The sequence below is a fragment of the Monodelphis domestica genome, chromosome 2 (assembly GCF_027887165.1).
Source record: "Monodelphis domestica isolate mMonDom1 chromosome 2, mMonDom1.pri, whole genome shotgun sequence".
Taxonomy (NCBI): Eukaryota; Metazoa; Chordata; class Mammalia; order Didelphimorphia; family Didelphidae; genus Monodelphis; species Monodelphis domestica.
In genome coordinates, this window is record NC_077228.1 from 198575727 (window position 1) to 198595811 (window position 20085).

At 47.1% G+C, this 20085-nt stretch overlaps 1 protein-coding gene across 7 annotated transcripts in view; it reads right to left on the minus strand.

The window, feature by feature from the left end:
• Window positions 1–20085, minus strand: part of ARHGAP23 (Rho GTPase activating protein 23) — a 131119-nt gene that overhangs the window by 45532 nt on the left and 65502 nt on the right. For 6 of the 7 annotated variants that reach the window (XM_056816820.1, XM_056816819.1, XM_056816818.1 and 3 more), the window contains exons 2-7: window positions 11986–12147; window positions 7997–8021; window positions 5685–5780; window positions 5252–5330; window positions 4612–4666; window positions 135–1296 (exon numbers count right to left, since the gene is read on the minus strand). In XM_056816820.1, the coding sequence (XP_056672798.1) occupies window positions 135–1296; window positions 4612–4666; window positions 5252–5330; window positions 5685–5780; window positions 7997–8021; window positions 11986–12147 (1579 nt within the window). Of the gene's footprint in view, window positions 1–134; window positions 1297–4611; window positions 4667–5251; window positions 5331–5684; window positions 5804–7996; window positions 8022–11985; window positions 12148–20085 lie in introns of those variants that run through there. The other variant, XM_056816822.1, reaches the window with a different exon arrangement.

Here is a 20085-nt window from a genome sequence, read left to right on the forward strand (position 1 = left end):
ATCTCTTCCTTCCTCTGGCTCCCCTGTCATCACCCAGTACAAGCTCTGACCACTGAGGATGGGAAAAGGGGAACAGGATGGAGGAGGATGAACTCTCTATTCTCTCATCCTGCCCCATACCAGTCCCCACTCACCTATGAAGGGAATGGATGCCAGTGAGTCTTCAGCAGCTGCCAATGGTGCCACCCTCCTGCCTGGATGCTCTCCTTGCCCACCTGACTCAGATTCTGAGGCCTCATCACCAAACCCAAAGTTCATGTGCCTGGGGGGAGGCTGCTGCGCCTTGCGCCCAGTCGGTGGTTTCTGTCGGAGCACCACCTCCTCCCTCCGTTCCTCAGTGGGCAGCTCTGGTGCCTGTGTGTTGGGTTCTGTCCGGGTAACCCTGAGTGGCTCTGAGGACTCCGTTGAATGTGGGGCAGATGGTTGGGGGAGGTTGAAGGTAGGCAACCCTCCAAAGGGAGAGTCCCGGAAGGAAAGGGCCTGAAGAAGACCAGTCCGGCGCTGAAAAGAGGGGCTATAGCTTCGGTACCCAATGTAACCTGTATCATCTAAGCTGGGATGAGTGGGCTGAGCTGGGGGTTTCGGGCCTGGGGGGTCCTGGGGCAGGCAGGCAGGGGGTCTGGTTGGTGAACGTTGGGGCACCCAGCTAGCATGCTCAAATCGGGGAGATACCAGAGTCCCTGGCCCTAGAGCCTCAGCAGAGCGGACAAAGCGACCTAAGTAGTCATCAGATCGAGCCCGATGCCAACCTTCGTGCCCCAGATGGCACAGGGCATCCTGGGAGGCAGAGCAGGGCCATGGTCTATTGACCACAACATCTCCCAGCCGGTCCTGGGAGACGCTTCGAGCACGAGGAGGCATAACTGGGCACCGGCCGTCTCCACTCCTCCGAGGTACCTGGTTTGACAACCAGTGGGATAATGCCTGTTGGCACTCCAGTTTGCTTGGGGGTGCCCGGACCCCAGGGTCCTGGAAGGCACGGGGAGTTCGAGGATCAGGAGCAAGACGGGGAAAGGCACTAGGGTTGGGGCGCGGCTGGCTCATCCCAAAAGAGGCGTTGTCTGGATGGGGACAGGATGGTAGGGCTCGATAGCCAGGATCACTCCAAGGAGAAGGGCGCCAGTGGTCAGTGGGTGGTGCCGAGTGGGGCTCAGACACCATGGTGACCCGGGACGAGGCCCGGGCCTGTGAGGCATAGGTCTTTCGAGGGTAACAGAGTGGAGGTGGCTCTGGTATGCTCCGGGCTTCTCCAGAGTATGGCTGGTTCCCTTTTAGGTAGGCATCCTGGGAATAAGCCTAAGGTGAGAGACAGAAAGAGAAAAAGAAGTTCAAGGAAGCCCAACTAGTCATTTTTCTATGCAGGAAGACCAGAGTTCAAATCCTGCTTCAGACAATCACTATCTTGATGCCAATGAGCAAATCACTTAACCTCAATGTCTTCATCTGTAAAATGAGGATAATAATAACACCTACCTCCTAGGGTTCTTCTGAGGACCGAATGAGATCACATGTAAAGTGTATTGCAAGCACTATATAAATGATAGTTATTAGGAGCTGCTTTGGGGAAAGACGACTATCTGTTGGGGGGAGCATTGAAAGCAGAGAAGTACAAAATCCAGTATATAGTACTAGAAAACCAACATGAGGGCAATCAGATTATGCTTACTATGTGGTTCCTTTCCTTTCACGTTTAAGCCAAAAGGTGTTTCTGGCAGCCAAGAGCTCAAGATTTTATCTCGGGCATCCCCCTCCCCCAGCAATACCCCGCCTCTACTCCTTAGGGAGTGGGGCCATACACCCCCATCTTGGAGAAACTCTGAAGCCCCATCACAAGCCAAATCTAGCTTCCAGAAGTAGAAAAAGAGGCTGGGGTTGGGGAGAGGCACCTCCAGGCGCTGGGGACGGAGACTGGGAAGAGGGAGAGAAGAGACGCTGCCGCCGCCGCCGCCGCGGAGGAGGAGTTCATTCCTCTGGCCCCGGTGGGGAGCCAAAAACCTCTATCCTCTTACTGTTGGTTTAAATGATTCCTAGGATGGAGGGGAAGGAGGGAAGGAGAGAGGGAGGGAATGTGAAGTCTCCTGATCTCAGACTTTCCCATCTCCTGCTCTCTCTCAGCTTGCGCTCGGATCCGAAGCCAGCATTGGCTGAGGGGCTTGGCAGGCCCGCCCCCGCCCCCACTACGCCCCCCCCCCCCCCCCCAGCCCTGGAATTTGGCTTCAAGACTGAGGCTGGCGCTGCATTGCTGAGCAGTGACAGAGCCGGCCCTTACCCGGCCAAAAAAGGAGGCGGCCCCCGGGACAGAGGGACCCGGTCAGCCTTCGGCCCGAAGAAGCCTGGGGGCTCCAGACCAGCTGGTCTCTGGCCCCTCCCTCTGGCCCCATAAGAGCTCTTTTCTAGGCAAATAATCCAGTGGGATGGTATAGCTGGGGTAAGGGCGAGGAGGGCGGCTACACACACACAGGCAGAGGAAACACAGTTACACAATGACAATAAGACGCTCTCGGAAATGCACAAGACACCAACACACATACTGGAACAAGCACACAAGGGCACGCACACACAAACACACACATACCTCTCCTCCCGACCATCCTGCCGGCTCCCCACATCACGGCATCCTGACCACGCCTCCTCTGCTCATCGCTTCCCCACTCCCAGCTCTCCCTCCCTTTCCTGGGTTCCCCACTCAGCTCCGCCCTCCCTAACCAGCTGAGGCCTGGCGCCCCGTCCTCAATCCTCCCTCTCCCGGCTCTGCTCTCCCTAGCCGGCCCCCACCCTGGCTCTGAGACCTGGATGTGGGGGGAGGCAAGGGGGGGGGCCTAGACAGTGTCGAGCGGTGGCGTCAGTGGCTGCCCGCACTCTGATTGGTTGGCAATATTGACTCCCGACCACAGGAATGCTTGCGCCCCACCCTCTTGGGCCTGCCGGTTGTTGAAGAATTGGGGGGTGTGGGGGGAGACAGAAGAGTGGCCAGCATCCAAATGCTGACATCTGGTGCTCTCTGCCCACCTCTTCCGTGTGGGCACCGGAGTCCTCCATGCCATCCTCCATACTACGAGGACTGGCTCCTCCCCTCACAAGGCTTGGCACAACAGGAAAGATGCCACCCTGTAAGATGCTAATGCTTCAGGCAGCACCCACCCCTACTCTCATGAGCTCCCCGCTGGACTTTTATCCTCCGTGTTCCATCTGTCCTCACATTACACACACACACACACACACACACACACACACACACACACACACACACACACACACACTCCCCCCCCCCATCCCGGGGCAACAGTATTTGCTTCTCACCCAACCCCAACCCCAACAAGATTAGGGAGGGGTGTACTGGGCGGAGCTTGGGAATCTGACTATGCTACAAGATTTGGAGTGAATCATTTAATCTTTCTGAGGCTTTATTTTTTTAAAAATGGAGTAGGGGGTGGGGTGAAGGCTGAAGCAGGAGACCCAGAACCATCTCCAATTCCTCCTCTTGTCAAAAGCCTTCCCCCCACCCCCACCCCCCACCAAGGAAGGCAATCTAGGTCAGGGTTTTGGAAGTTGCTGAAATGGGGGAACCATGATTATTGCAAGTATGAGGCTGAGCAGACTGAGGAAACTAGGAGACCCACACACCGGCCTTATAAACTTCCCTTGGAGCTTACCATAGCCTCTACTACTCTCTCCCCTTCTCAGAAGCCATAGATAGGCTTTATTTTATTTTTATTATTTTAAATCTTAACCTTCCATCTTAGAGTCAATACATTGTATTGGTTCCAAGGCAGAAGAGCAGTAAGGGCTAGGCAATAGGGGTTAAATGTTTGCCCAAGGTCACACAGTAGGAAGTGTCTGAGGTCTATTTTGAACCCAGGACCTCCGGTCTCTAGGCCTGGCTCTCAATCCACTAAGCCACACCTCCGGTCCCCCCACCCATCCACCCATAGGTAGGCTTTAGCAGAAATCATTAACAATGCCCAAAAGCACCAAGGGGGGCTGAGGTAGGTTAATCACGAGAAAGAGACAGACAGTTGCCCTAGGCAGGCAATGAGGGAATCACTATGTCAAGACAAAAGCTGGACAACATCTCACCCCACCCGTCTTTTACTGTTAGGAGAGGGGTTCTGCCCATTTCAGGCCAAAGATCTGTGTGCAGAAGTATGGGAGGGAAAGGCTGGAGAGGGCCCTCTCCAATTGCTCTCCTGGAGAGTCTCGTCTCCTTGTCCTGGGTGAGAATCGAGGTGAAGGAAAAGGAGAAAGACTCTTCAATCTAGGAAGGTATCTGTAGAATATCCAAGGGTTCTCTTGAATCTGGCATTGCACCATTATCTCCTAATGGAGACACCTAGGCAGATCTACATTGTGCCTCACCCACCAAGACCTCTTCACAGCTGTCGCCCTCAATGAAGCAATGTCTATGCCACCTCCTGGGAGGCACCCTGGCACTGGGTAAACTGGGCAATTCTCAGGCACCCATCCCCCATAGATGAGTTCTTTCTTTCCTCATTCCTTTGCTGTGCTCATGAGAAAAAGAAAGAGAATTAAGAAAAGGATGCTAAATCTTGGCATCTCAGCTACCCAGGCAATCTCACTGCCTAGAGAATGGGTCAAGGAACAGGAACTCACCAGCTGGAGGATGTCCTCATCCTTGGGCATGATGGAGAGTTCCAAGGCATCATCACTGTAGAAGCAGAGAAGGTGGTCAGCCCACATTATTGGTCTCTTCTTCTACACACACACACACACACACACACACACAAACCTTGAGGCAAGGGAAGGGAGGTGTGAGAATATAGGGGACTCCAGATTCTCAGGAGCAATCTTCATGCAAAATATTCTACAAACACAACACTCTATCACTTGACTCCCAGGCATTCTCTCTAGCTGTCCCCTATGCTTGGAATGTTCTCTGTTCTCCTCTCCACATACTAGGTTCCCTGATTTCCTTTAAGTCCCAACTAAAACCTCACCTTATACAGGAAACCTTCCTCAACCCATCTTAATTCCAGTGCCTTTCCTCTGCTCATTATTCCCTATTTCTCCTAGAAATAGCTTTCTCGAGGTATTTTTGTGTTCTTGTTGATTTTCCCATTAGATTGTAAGCTCCTTGAGGGCAAGGATTGTCTCTTTCTTGCCTCTTGTTGAATCCCCAAGCACTTAATGTAGTGCCTGTCATCTAGTAGGCGCTTAATAAATGCTGATTGATCGGATCCAAAAGAGGCAAAGTTTAGACTCCTCAGGCTATGGAGAGAATGAGATTACTAACCTGTTCTGGATCAATGCAATAACTTGGGAGTAGGTCTTCCCAATGATGCTCTCACCATTCACCTTCACCAGACGATCTCCTGATGACATAGATTGGAGGGTTGGGGTTGGTGGAAGGGAAGCTAAGGATCTTACATATCTGAACCATTCCCTGTTTCAGAACCTTCTGCTTTAATCTCCCCCCTCCCAGAAAAGCCTTCCTTGGCAGATGGAGAGCAGACTCCCTATCTCAACCAGGGGGCAAATTCAGGGACCCTAGAGTCCCTAGGATTCCATTTTAATTAAACAGAGAAGAGAGAGCATTATTTGTTTGCTGTGGGAGTGTTGGGAGCTGATTTCATCAAGGCCAGGATGCATCTTCCCTAAGCATCGTGAGGAAGTAGTTGGAGCGAGGAGAGGGCTTCATGCATGGCCCTTCCTGGCATCTCACTCACCTGTCCGAAGCCCAGCCTGGTGGGCAGGGCCATCATTCTTCACATTCTTGACAAAGATGGTGTCCATGGGTTCCAGATGGCTCCGGGGGGAGGGCCCTGGTAGGCAGTGGCCAGGTTAGCTGGGGGTTGGGGGCCGAGGGTCACACATACCCAGAGGTATACTTAGTAGAACACATACACACAGTGACATGTACCAACAAACAGAGAGAACACACAAGGAACTCACACACAGAGAAACAGGAGCAAGATATACAAGACCTTATAGACAGACACTAGAATACAAAACCAAACAAAAGATCAGAAGAGAGCAGAGATTTAGAGCTGGAAGGGACCTTGCAATGATCTGGTCCAGAGGGATTGTTGTTGTTGTTCTCAAGACCCTTACTTTCTGTCTTAGAATCACTACTAAATTGGTTCCAAAGCAAAAGTGTGGAAAGGGCTAGGCAGTAGGGATTAAGTGACTCGACCAGGGTCACCCAGCTAGGAACTGTCTGAAACCAGATCTGAACCCAGGACCTCCCATCTTTGGACCTGAAGTTTTTAACATAGGTTCCACAGACTACTCCCTACAAGGAGTTGTGAATAGATGTGTTGGTCTGTGAACGTGGATAGAGAAAAGGACATCTTTATTTCAATATAATCAATTCCCTTTGTAATCCTATGTATTTTATTTTATACATTTAAAAACATGTTGAGAAAGAGGCTTTAACTTCACCAGGCTGCCAGAGGGTTCAATGGCACAAAAAAAATTAAGAACCCTTGATCTAGTCTAACTATGGTTTGGATGATGATATATGATAAATATAGGTGATAAATAGACTCAGAGGAGTTAATCGATATGCCCAAGGTCACACAGGTAGCAAGTGGCAAAACCAGGATTCAATTCCAGACCCCCTGGCCCTCGGTCCATTGTATCACAGGGATAATGTGGACATCTCAGGTTGGGGCGGGATGGGAAGTGACACAGAGAAACACTGAAACACAAAGAACAGAAATAACATAGAACAGAAAACCCCCGGATGCCAGCTCAGCATTAGTCCCTCCAAAGGGGCACTAGACCACCCAGTGCCCATGAAGGTGGGGCCTAAACTCTTGACCTAATACCCTTATGGGATTACTACATTCCAACTCCCTCCTCCACCCCAGAATCTTCACCTAGCCACCGGGAACCAAGGAGTTTAGCCTTTTCTTAGAGAAGGTCATGATCCATCTTCCTTCCCCACAATCTCCCCTCTTTCTCCCACCTCTCCAACTCCACCCAATATACACACAGATCTCCCTAAGGCACAACTGAGGGTGAAAGTTTCCCCAGGATGGCTGGAGGGAAGAGAAAGAGGAAATAGAGTTTAGCAGATCCTCAACAGTTGGAGAATGGAGAGGATGGCCCTTTCCAAGATTTCTATCCCAATTTCTACCACTAGGGGCCAGGATGTACAAGGCCTTGTGGACATCAACCTGGGAAAGGCGACTCCTGCTTTCAATTTATCACAGGCTGGCATGGCGTGTGACATTCCATGCCTACGAAGGGAGGGGAAGAGATTCTACAGGCAAAGGGCCAAAGCTGAAGGGTTTAACATCAGCTTGTATTTAAGGTCCAGGATATTTAAGGTCATATCTCAGAGCCACGGCTCATTCCTCACCTGATGAATGGACAGACCCCTCTGTCTTTTGACCCAGTAGCACAGATATAAGAACTTGGCCACAAGAAACCAAATGAAACAAGGGAGAAGCAACAATATTGGAGAAAAGAGGGAACAACAGAGAAGCAGAGAAAGTGATACAGAGAAATAGAGAAAGGGAGAGTGACAAAGGTGGGGGGGGAGAGAAAGAAAGAGGGGGTTGAGAGAGAGAGATGGACAGACAGACAGAGAGAGAAACAGAGAGAGAGAGAGAGAGATGGACAGAGACAGAGAGACAGAGAGAGAAATGGACAGAGAGAGAGGGAGGGAAGGAGGGAGGGAGAGAAACAGAGAGAGAGAGATGGACAGACAGAGAGAGAGAGAGAGAGAAACAGAGAGAGAGAGAGGAGAGAGAGAGAGAGAGAGATGGACAGAGAGAGACAGAGAGACAGAGAGACAGAGAGAGATATGGACAGAGAGAGAGAAAGAGAGAGAGAGAGAGAGTCAGACAGAGAAATGGAGAGATATGGGAAGAAAGAGCAGAGAAGAGAGCAAGCAGAAGAGATAGAGTACAGATATGAGAGATATTAGACATGGAAGCAAATGAAAAAATATAGAAAGGAAGTAGTCACCAACTCCCAGTCTTGCACCCTCCTCCAAGCCCCAGTCTCCCAATCCTTCCTCTCTCCTTACCTCCTCGATTTCCATTTTCTTCCTCCTGCAGGGGGACAAAGAGATTGATGTAAGTAGCTGAGATCCAACTGGGGGCCCTTAAGACAATTCCTGCCAATTAAGGAGGGAGGGTACAACTAACTGGTACAACCTCTCCAGACGCCCTACTACTTCATTTATGGAATTAGAACTGGAAAATCAAGAGTTCATGGCACAGCCTGGGGGGGGTGCCAGAGATTACATCTCTTCTTCCAATCCTTCATCCCAAGGTTTATCAGCACATGGCCTTTCCCCCAGGGAGTTCTCAGAATAAAAGGGAAAGATTGACTCCCATTCTAGTGGGGGAGACAGACACATAATCAGAATACAAACCAGGGAGACAATTATGGAAGGACCTGGGCTGGTAGAGTGAGAGTGACGGAAATCACAAACATTTCTTTAGAAGGGGAGGTGAAGTTCATTGTGCAAGGAGGTAGGAAATGAACACCCTTGGTTGAAGGAATGGACCATGCAGAAACAAGAATAAATTAAACTAAATCACCCACAGAAAGGGGAGAGATCAGCAGTCTCTATCAGGGAATAACAAGGGATTAAGTTTATGAGATGGGGTGAGCAGCTGATGGAGGGGCAGGGCTTGAAGGCACAACAAAGGCATTTCTAATTGCCCGGATGGGTAGTAATAAGGAGGCCCTTTGGATCTTGAGCCAGGAAGGGGCAACATGAGAGCATGCTTTGGAGAAGATGGAGCTTTGAGCAGCAGGTGGAAGGGAGGGGTGAAGATGTGGGAGGACCAATTAACTAGGCATCTTCAGTGATCACCTAGGCATGCATGGATCTAGATCTTATTGAGGGAGTAGCTATAGGAATGAAGAAGGGATTGGTAATGACTTGGATAGGAAAGGAAGGAAGTTAACCAAGAAATGAAGGCTTTTGGTGGCTTTTAGTGGGCAGGGACCCAGTCTGGGTAACATCCTCCTTTTCTCTCAGAATGTTCATTGATGTGAACTGACAGCTTCAGAAATGGGTAGCAAGAAGAGGCAGATATGTTTAGACAGCTGAGCTGCCTCTGGGTTGCCACTGCCAGGTGGGAAGCACTGAGCATAGGACATAGTCATCTTCCTGCCTCTGGGCTGGCTGACTCTTTCCCAAATCCACCAGAACAGGCCCCCAGAGATAAAAAGGACATTGTCTCCCAATCCCAAATCAGAAAATTCTTCTGAAGTTTGGACAACCCCCTCCATGTAGGGTTATTCTACTTATAAAGGAGGAGAAAGGGAGACAATTGAGGATTTCCCTTGGAGAAAGTGACCATAGCCTGGGGGAGCCATGATAGGAAAGGATAAGGAAATGGGAAAGTCCAGAGATCAGGTAAATAAAGGATAAAATGGAGGCGTTGTTGTCCTTAGATAACCTCAGAAGAGGCCACTAATGGGGCCAGCCTGATTCCCCAGTCCCTACACTCAAGGGCACACATGCACAGAGAAACCCACAGATCCGGACATCCATCCATCAACATCAACATATAGGTTTGCTCGAACACAGAGATATGCCCAGTGTAACCTAACTCCCCTGTCCTCTAGCAGGTGGGACTGGAGCCCCTCAAGGGACAAACCCATTGACAGCTGTGTGGGCTAATCCCAGCCCCTAGGGTGTGGATAGGGACACAAATTTACTCTGAAACTCCAAAATAAACCTGCTCCTGTTGCTGTGGCAGGGGACCCCACCCCCATTTAGAGGTTGCATCTGTCTCCACCCACAACCCCTCAGCTCCCAGCCTTGAACTTAGACCGGCCAGACCTGAATCTAGAACAAAGAAGCACTGAATGATTGCTCTAAAAAAACATGGTTATTTAATTCACTCTTTACCCAATTTATAGATGAGAAAATAGAGACCAAGAGAGATTAAGTGATTTGTCTAACCTAAGGTCTCATAGTTAATAAGTGACAGAGGGAGATTCAAACCCTGGCCCTCTGATTCTAGAGCCTGTGGATCAGTCACTTTGCCAACAGTTACTTCATAGGGCTTTAGGTTTGGATTAAAGCTAAAAAGGGGCCTTAGAGACCTTTTAATTCAAGCCTCCCCCCCCCCCTTTTTTTTGATGGAGAAACGACTCCAATAGAAGAAGTGCTGGGAGTAAAGGACAGGTCTCTGGGCTCCCAGGCTTGATAGCAAACTGCCTCTTACATCATACTCCTACTGGAGAGACCCTGCAAGAACCTCCAGGTGCAGGATGGGCAAGGAAGCCAGTGTTCCTTGCAAAAGAATGACTGAGCACCAAACTTCAAACAGCTGGTGGGGAGCTGAAAGATACCTGGTGCCCTTGTGATTCTGATTCCTGATAGAAGGATGGAAGAGAGGTTGTGACCTTTTTAGACAAAACAACTCAGGGAGTAGGTAGGTTGAAGGTCTAGACCAGTGATGGTGAACCTATGGTATGAGTGCCAAAGACGGCACGCAGAAGGCTCTCTGTGGGCACACGTGCCACCACCCCCCAGTTACTAGAAAGGCAGAGGGACTTGAGAGGAGCTCTTCTTCCCCCCCTCTACCATAGTGATGACATTTTTTCACACCTTGCCCTGCTCTCTGCCAAGCAGCCCAATGGGAGCACACAAGGGGTAAGGTGAGCCACTCACAGGTGGCAGAGCTGGAGGGGAGCTGAGTGTTTGGGCTACTCCCCTCCCCCTCCTACACTTGATGAAGACATACCTCATTTCACTTGCCCTCTGCCCAGCAGCCCAAAGGGAGTACTTCCTCCCTCCCCTGTGTGGGGTAAGGGGGAAGCAGGGTGCACCCAGCACTGGGAGGGGATCATGGCACAGTCTCTAAAAGGTTCACCATCACTGATCTAGACTCTATTCAGCCTCTTAATGCTTGGCTCAGCTACAGCCTATCCCTCCCTCTCCCCACCCCCCCTCTGTTATATGTTATATGTTAGTTATTTTACAGATGGGAAGTGGTAGACAGAGGATGGGTTTTGGGATTCATGCAGAAGCTACAGCCTTGTCAAGCAGTCCAAGGGATATAAATTAGATGCAAAGAAAGACTTCCTGGCAGGGAACATTGTCAAGACAGCATTGGGGAAAGGATGCCACTTTTTATTAGGTAATAATAATAGCTTACATTTATATAGAATTGTAAAGCACATTCCTCAAAACAACCCTGTGATCTAGGGGGTAAAATTATCCTTATTTTCAGCACATGGACATCATCTAGTCCAGTTTTGTTGTCTTACAAGTGAAGAAAGGAATGCCAAGAAAGATTAAAGTGATTTCCTTCAGAAATTAAAAATAATTTCATTTTATGTACATGAGAAATGCTTACTGTAGCCATTATATTCTTAAGTGTTAAAATACTAGTCCTTTATAAGAACATGCAAAATAGATTTCTTCAAACCCTGCCTTTCTTCTAGTATCAACTCTAAGACAAAAAGACACGGACTAGGTAAATGGGGTTAAGTGACTTACCCAGGGTCATTCAGCCAGGAAGAATCTGAGATCTGATTCAAACCTAGGTCCTCCCAACTCCACTATCCACTATGCTACCTAGCTGCCCCTACAATACTGCTTTTTAAAATCCTCTAAAACTTTTGTTGTTGTTCAGTTGTTTCGGTCATGTCCAACTCTCTGTGATCCCATATAGGGTTTTCTTAGCAACGATACTGGAGAAGTTTACCATATCCTTCTCCAGCTCATTGTACAAACAAGAAAACAGAGGCAAACAGGGTTAAATGACTCGCCCAGGGTCACCCAGCTAGTAAATGCCTGAGGCCAGTTTTGAACTCAGGAAGAGGAGTCCTTCTGACTCCAGGCCTGGCACTTTGTCCACTGTGCCAGCTATCTACTCTTTATTAAACCTATCTTTAGAGAAATAAAAAATATATAAGTCCCCATTTTATAGATGAGGAAAATGAGGCTCAGAGAAATCAGAGTGAGTACTTGAAGCTAGCTCTTTTGGCTGGGACTCCACTCTCCTCGTGGTGTGTCTTAGAAAGATTCAGACCCTCCCGTACCTTAACACCACAGTGCACAGCTGACTCTGGTGGGTAGACAATGAAGTGCCGAAGGGTGAAGCCAAAGCCATCTCGGGGGTTCTTGCGCAGCAATAGCGTCCTGGGCCCTGGCCAGAGATTGGGGGGTCCGGGAGAGCACGCATCTCTTGGGCCCAGTGAAGGCTGTGGAGAGATAAGAATAATGTTGACCCAAACTGGTATGAAACATGACTATATACATATGTAGCAGGAAGAGGGAAGGTATTGGAAGTACATAGGAAAATCTTTTAAAGGGAGGTATAGAGGACAGCTGGGTGGCTCAGTGGATAGAGAGCCAGGTCTTGACATGGGGAGGTTCTGGGTTCAAATCTGCCCTCAGACGATTCCTAGCTGTGTGATCCTGGGCAAGTCACTTCACCCCCATTGCCTTGCCCTTACTGTTCTTCTGCCTTGGAAATGATATTCAGTATGAATTCTAAAACAGAAGGTAAAGGTTTAAAAAAAAAAAAGAGGGAGGCATAGCCTAAGTTTCATTTTCCAGAGGACAGAACTTGGAGCCATGGGTAGAAGTTGCAAAAAAGCAAATCTGGCCTTATATAAGGGGAAAGTTCCTATTTTTTCAACTTTTTTTTTTTGCCTCAAATTTCTTCCTACTCCAATTCATCCTCCATTCGGTTGCCAAAGTAATTTTCCTAAGGCAAAGGTCTGTTTCTATAACCCCAACCCAACAAGCTCTAGTGGTTCCCTACTATCTTCAGGATCAAATGTAAATTATTCTATTTGGTAGTTAAAGCCCCTTCCAGTCTTTCTAGTCTTCTTAAACTTGTGTTATTCAGTGGTTTCAGTCACGTCGGATTCTTTGTGAACCCGTTGGGGGATTTCTCTCTCTCTCTCTCTCTCTCTCTCTCTCTCTCTCTCTCTCTCTCTCTCTCTCTCTCCCTCTCTCTCTCTCCCTCTCTCTCTCTCTCTCTCTCTCTCTCTCTCTCTCTCTCTCTCTCTCTCTCTCTCTCTCTCTCTCTCTTTAAAATAAATTTTTATTTTATTTTTTAAAAATATTTTCCCCTAGTTACATGATTCATATTCTTTCCCTCCCCTCTTCCCGGAGCTGACAAGCAATTGCATTGGGTTATACATGTATTATCATTGGAGGCCTATTTCCATACTATTAATTTTTGTAAGAAAGTAATCTTTTAAAACAAAAACATCTATTATCACTCAATACCTATTTCCTTATTATTCATTTTTGTAATAGTGATTTTTTTCAAACCAAAACCCCAAATCCCATACCTATATAAACAAATGATAAATCATATGTTTTCTTCTGCATTTCTTCTCCAACTCTTCTTTCTCTATATGTAGATAGCATTCTTTCTCATAAGTCCATTGAGGGATTTCTTGGCAAGATACTGGAGTGGTTTGCCTTTTCCTTCTCATTTGACAGATAAGGAAACTGAGGCAAATGAGGGGAAGTGACTTATTCAAGGTAACATAGCTTGTAAATGTCTGAGACTAGATTTGAGCTCAGGAAGAAGTCTTCCTGACTCCAGGCCTGGCACACTCTCCCCTGCACCACCTCGCTCGCTCCTCTCGCTCCTTCTTAAACTTTTACTCCCCTCAATGAACTCTATGATTCATTGATCTACTTGTCATTCCTTGAACAAGACGTTCCATCTTCTGCCTTTTTGTTGGCCATCCCCCATGCCCAGAAAGTTTCCCCTCTTTAGCTTTGTTTTCCTGGTTGCCTTCAAATTTCACCTTCTACTGGAAGGTCACATCCTGACCAACCTGCCTTCCTTCTCCCATTCCCCCAACTCCCACACCCCCTCTGAGATTATCCTCCATCTACACTAAGTATTTTATCTGTATCTATATCTTGTATTTACATGTTTTTCCACCATAAAATATGAGCTCCTTCATGGCAGAGATTATTTTTGTCTTTCTTTTAATCATCAAGTCTTAGCACAATGCTGGAAGATAGGACTTGTTAATAGGTACTTGGTTTTTTTTCCAGTTCGTGTTATTTTATTTTTATTTTTAATAGGTACTTGTTAATCAGCATTGCTGCTAAATATTTAACAACAGGCTCTCCAGAAAGAAAAAGAATGTATCCACAACAAATTTCAATTTAATCTGCATTATTAACATTTCTCCACCGCTTTCTTAAGTCTAAACAATCATCGAAACAATAAGTCGAGCCCTGATTTGTAGTGTTTGCCAATATTCTGTGTGTAAAGTTGTGTCCAACTCTTCATAATCCCATTTGAAGTTTTCTTGACAAAGATCCTGGAGAGGTTTGCCATTTCCTTCTCCAGCTCATTTACAGAAGACGACACTAAGTTAAATAAGGTGAAATGACTGACCCAAGGTCACACAGCTACTACGAATCTAAGATCACATTTGAACTCGGATCTTCCTGACTCCAGGCCAGGCATTCTACCCCCACTGTGCCATTTAGCTGCCTTAGGACTTAAATACTCATATTGAAAACCATGGTGAATTCAAACTGGCACCAACACATTCCTGAATATTAACTGATGACTTAAAAATCCAAAGTGAAAGGGATGTGGGGAATTTGCTTCCCCTCACTAAAGACTACAAGCAAAGGTCTGATGGCCACTTGTATATACTGGAGAGAAGATTCTTGTTCAGGCACAAGTTGAATGAGACGGCCTCTGGGGTCCCTTCTTGATTCTGTGCCCTCCCCTGGATTTCTAGATTCTTTTTTTTTTTTACCCCTTCCTTTCCAATTTAGAATCAACACTGTGTATTGGTTCCAAGGGCTAGGCAATGGGGGTTAAGTGATTTATCCAACTTGGAAGTAGATTCTTTTTTAACGAATTATTTTGCTTTTGTTTCCTCTGCTTTGTAGCAAAATAAATCACAGCTGTAGAATGCTTTGAGATTAAAGTTTAAGAGACACAAATTACTGTGTTCCATAGTGTAATTAAACAACAACAACAAAAAAACCCTTACTTTCTGACTCAGAATTGATACTAAGCATTGGTTCTATGGCACAAGAAGGTAAAGGCTAGGCAACTGGGGTTATGTGACTGGCCCAGGGTCACACAGCCAGGAAGTGTCTGAGGCCAGATTTGGACCCGGGACCTCCCATATCTGGACCCAGCTCTTTATCCACCGAGTCACCTAGCTGCCCCTCAATAGTGTAATACGAACATATCTTGAGTTCTTTTTAAAAATAAAAGATAGCCCTCAATGTCTGAATACAAGGATCTGGAGAAAGAACAGGAAAGAAATCAACTTGGGAATTCTAAGCTTTCTCTCGTTTTCCATACTAATCCCCACTGTACCTCCATCACTCCCCCTACCATGCCTTAACCATCTTTCCTTGCTGTGCTCTTCCCATCCTACAGTCTCAATCATTTCTCCCCAAGCCATTCTCCACATCCACCCCCAAACTTCCTCCCTGCCTCTGCGGGTCCAGAGAGGCTTCCCTGAATCAATTCCTTTCTCTGCAAACTGCCAAAGACTCAGAGTCCAACTCATCCATCCCTCTCTCTCTCTGGATAAAACCTTTGCTTTCCTAAGCCCGGAAAGCTTGGTGATGGAGCCAGAGGAAGGGGAGGGAAATGTTACTGTCCCCCTCGGATGCCTTTATGAGCTCACATTTGTGCTGGGCTTTAAATTCTTTCCCATCACATCATTCCTACCTGTGGGAGTCCCTACCATCTCCAAGCAAGCCCTCACATTCACCATCCTGCCATGACTAGAGAAGGAGCAAGACAGAGATTACAAGTGAGCAGACAAGAAAAGGAATTTTTGGAGAGGGCAGGCTCCAGCCTAGCAGCCCCGTGGCTCAGTCCCCACCAATGTCTGAATCAGACCCATAAGCTGTCTGCCCTCTGCCTGCCCTTTTGGGAATATTTGGGATTCCCCAGGAAAGTGGAATGAGGGGGGGGGGGAGAGATATCTAATAAAAAAAGAGATAGTATGGAGTAGAAGATAGAGAGTGCTGGACTAAATCCTCTGCCCCTTACTAGTTGTATGACCCTGGATGAGTCACTTAGTGTCTCTATGCCTCAGTTTCCTCACCATAAAATGAAGTGCTTGAACCTGATAGCCTCTAAGGTCCTATCTGAATCTAAGTCTATGATCTTATGATCCCAGTAAAACTGGGAGCCCAGGAAGGAAGAAAAGGAAAAGGTTTGCTCAATGAAAGAAGGCAAAACTCCTGCACTTGGATTTAGACAACTCCTCCACCTTAAATATTGGGATTCAAGGATCTGACAGAGGCTGCATCAGGGAGAGGGGAAAAAAAGATTCAAGGGAGAGACTACATGAAAAGGATGGGGAGAGAAATGGAAAGATAATGAAAAGAAAAAGGGAGATATAGAGATCAAGGGGAAAGAAAGGAGGGTAGAAGGGCAGCCAGGTGGTTTAGGGGATAGAGCAGCAGGCCTAGAGACAGGAGGTCCTGGGTTCAAATGTGACTTCAGTCACTTCCTAGCTGTAACACCCTGGGCAAGTCACTTAACCCCCATTGCTTAGCCCTTATCACTCTTCTGCCTTGGAGCTGCTTTGTATTGATTTTAAGATAGAAGATTGTTCAAAAAATGAAAAGAAAAGAAAGGAAGGTAGTTACATTTCTTGGACACTTGGGTCCATCTTTGTGGATCCTATATTCTTTCTCCATAACACAAGGGTCCTTTGAACCTTAGGCTCCACCCAAGAGTCCAAGGGGCTCCAAATATTACCTTATAATGCCCTCCTCACTTGGTCTCTCTCATAACCCATCGCAAGTAAGCACAGCTACTGGAGACTCCTACCATACCTCTCTCCAATTGAAACTCTGGTAAGAAGGAAGTCCTCCCTCCCAAAAGCTTAAGTCTTAGTCAGACACTTTCAGCTCTGCACCCTCCCCCCCAAAAGTACCCCCTTTTTAATGCCCTTTTCATTCCATTCAACGCAAATCACTTTTGTGGCGGAGCCTTTGGTTGGAATGAGAAGATGGGACAAACTATCCTGGTAGCTTCCCTGCCTTAAAAATTTCCCAGCTGGACTGGGGATGAATTTCCACACAATTGCTACCAAAATGTCTGAGATATTTGTTGACAGATTTCTTTTTCCACCCATACATCTAACAGGTATTTGCAGAGCACCTAACAGCTTTCCGCCTGATCTTCCCACTAAGGCTTTCACAAACTCTCCAATCTTCCAATTAAATTGACATTCCTGAAACATAGATCTGAGCCGGTCTCTTCCTTACTCAAGAATCATCCATGGTTCCCTATTATTTCTAGCATAAAATACAAAACCAAAGCCATCCACAATCTAGCTCCTCCTACCTACCTTTCTGGTCATTCAATTTTGCTCTTTTTCATGAATTCTCCAGGCTTGTCCAACTGGCCTGCTAGCTGTTACCTAGACCTGACCCTCCATCTCCTGCCTCAGTAACTCTTGCAGAGGTGGTCCTCCATGTCTGAAAAGTACTCCTTCCTCACCTCTACCTCTTAAAAATCCTACTTCCTTCAAAGCACAGCCGAGTGGCCTCTGCTCTACATGAGGTCTCTCCTCACCTCCCTCCTCCTATTAGTTGGTGCTCTTAAAATTGGTTTGCATTACTTTTTATGTGCGCCCATGTCTCCAGTAGAATATATAAACTTCCTGAGGGCAGAGCCTGTTTCGTTTGTTTGGCTTTGGTCTTTGTATCCGTGGTATTTAGCACAGTGCTTTTCATACCATAGACCACGAATAAATGTTGTACTGAATTGAAATAGTGATGTGGATGAAATCCAAAGATCACTAAAAGTAAGTTTGTAAATACTTGACTGGAAACATCTTGTTTTGACTCTTAGAGACCCCATTTGGGGCTTTCATGGCAAAGATACTGCAGTAGTTGGCTATTTCTCTAACTCATTTGACAAATGAGGAACTGAGGCAAACTAGGTTAAGTGATTTGCCAAGTAAGCATCCGAGGCTGGATTTGAACTCAGGTCTTCCAGATTCACAACCTAGCTTCCCCTTTTCATTTTACACATGAGGAAACTGAAGCCCTGAGGTTAACTGATCAGTTAACAGAAAGAACAAGTGTGAATGAGTAAATTGGAGAAAACCTGCAACAGAGACAAAGGAGTAAGGTTTGACAGCTTTTGCATACTGATACACAAAGTCACAGAAATAATGAGCATCAGAGTAGGATTTTAACACAGGTCTTCTGACTCCTGAGTGTTCTTTTCCACCATATCATACTGCTTGAGGATGCTAACAAATGAAAAAACGAAACCGAGTCCCAGGGAAAAGATGATGAATGATATCTCTTCTCCTTCAGAGCTGACAGAACTCATATATATTATGAGGAATGTTCTCTGAATCAGATGTTTTTATTTAAATGCTTTTCTCTAACAAAAGGGAGAGTTCCTCTTGAAGAGGGTGGGTGGAAAATGACAAATATATTGGGGGCAACTACCTGGCTCAGTGGATCCAGAGCAAGACCTAAAGATGGGAGGTCCTGGGTTCAAATGTGGCCTTCAACACTTTCTAACTGTGTAACCACAGGGCACTAAGTCACTTGACCCCCATTGCCTAGCCCTTTCTGCCTTGGAACCAATACACAGTATTGACTCTAAGACAGAAAGTGTTTAAATAAAGAAAAGAAAATGTCAACTATAAAGACAAACAGCATCAAATTGAAGTGTTTTTTTTTTAATTAGATTTGTGAAAGATATTTAAAATAAATAATGAATTTAAAACATTTAAAAAATAAACTAGATGGGTAGGAAGACAAGATACATAAAAAAGACTGAGGAGAGGAGATGATCAATGTCTTAAATATCTTAAGGGCTGTCTTGTGTTAGAAGGATGAGGTTTGCTCTATTTAGCCTAGAGAGTGGAAGTAGGATCACTGGGTAAGGAAGTGACTCCAATGGTTGAATTAGAACATTGAAGTTGTAAGGAACTTTACATCAGATCATCTATTCCAGGGCCCTCCTTTTCCATATTAGGGATCTAAGGCTGAGTGGAGACAAGGATGTGCCCAAAGAAATGCAAGTCGCAAGGACCAGAGCTGAGATTAGAACCCAGGTCCTCTGGCTCCCAATCCAACATATTTTGACTCCTACAAATCAGATGCCTGGGTTGTGAGGGACTGAATTCTCTTAAGAATTAAAGCAGCGCAACAATGGAATGGGCTGCCTTCTTAGGTAGTGAGCTCCCCTTCAGTAGGAGAGTTCAAACAGTGTCAGGAATGTTGGAGAGAGAATTCCAGCGCTGTGGGGAAGATAGGACCGGCCCAATGAGGTCTCTTCGAACTTCCCGATTCTGTGATTTTGCGATATCTAATTTCATGTTCTCTGGCTACAGCTGGAGTCTGATCCTCTGGGCTAGACTCCGTGGCGTGAAGGCCACCCCTCCTGCCACCATCTACCCCCCCCCCCCCCAGCATCATGGGCAATTTGGGCCTCACAGAGGAGTATTCAATAGCCCTGACTCCGAAAGAGGGGAAGAGGAAAACAATCACTGGGAATTCTAAGGAGACTTAAAATCTCTAAGATTTCCCGTAGTTGCTGGGGGTGGGGGGGGTGGGGGGGGGTGGAGGAAGCCTTAAGAGAAAAACTACAGCCCTTTCCTACCACGAAGCAGATGAGGGGGGAGGAGGACAATCATACGAATAAGCTCTCCAGCCCAATCCTGACAGACTTCCTGGGCATCCTAAGGGATTTAGGATGTTTCCCCTCCCCCCACTCCAACCTCACTGCCAAGCCTCTCCAGAGCTCTCATTGTCCCTGTGCCGTCCCCCTGGATTACGGTTAAGCCCACAGCTGTCCCTGGATGGGAAGTGGCCCTGACAGGTCCCTCCATAGGCAGTGGCCCCGATTGATGCCCACACGCCCAAAGTTCTGGCAGCTGCCAACAATCCACCATGTCTCACCCTGGCTTGCAGTCCAGGAGATCTGAGCAAACCTCAGCCCCTCAGCCCCTCTCACTGATTCTTGTCTGTCTCTCTCCATTTGTCTTTTCTCCTCTTTCCTCTCCTCTCAAGCTTTTCCTTCCTGGTCAACTCTCTTGGGGTCCTCATTTTGGCCAATTTTCTTGCCTCGCCTACAACAGCTACTGTGCATAAAACTAGAGTATATCGCCTACCCCATCCCCACGAGGGCCACAGCC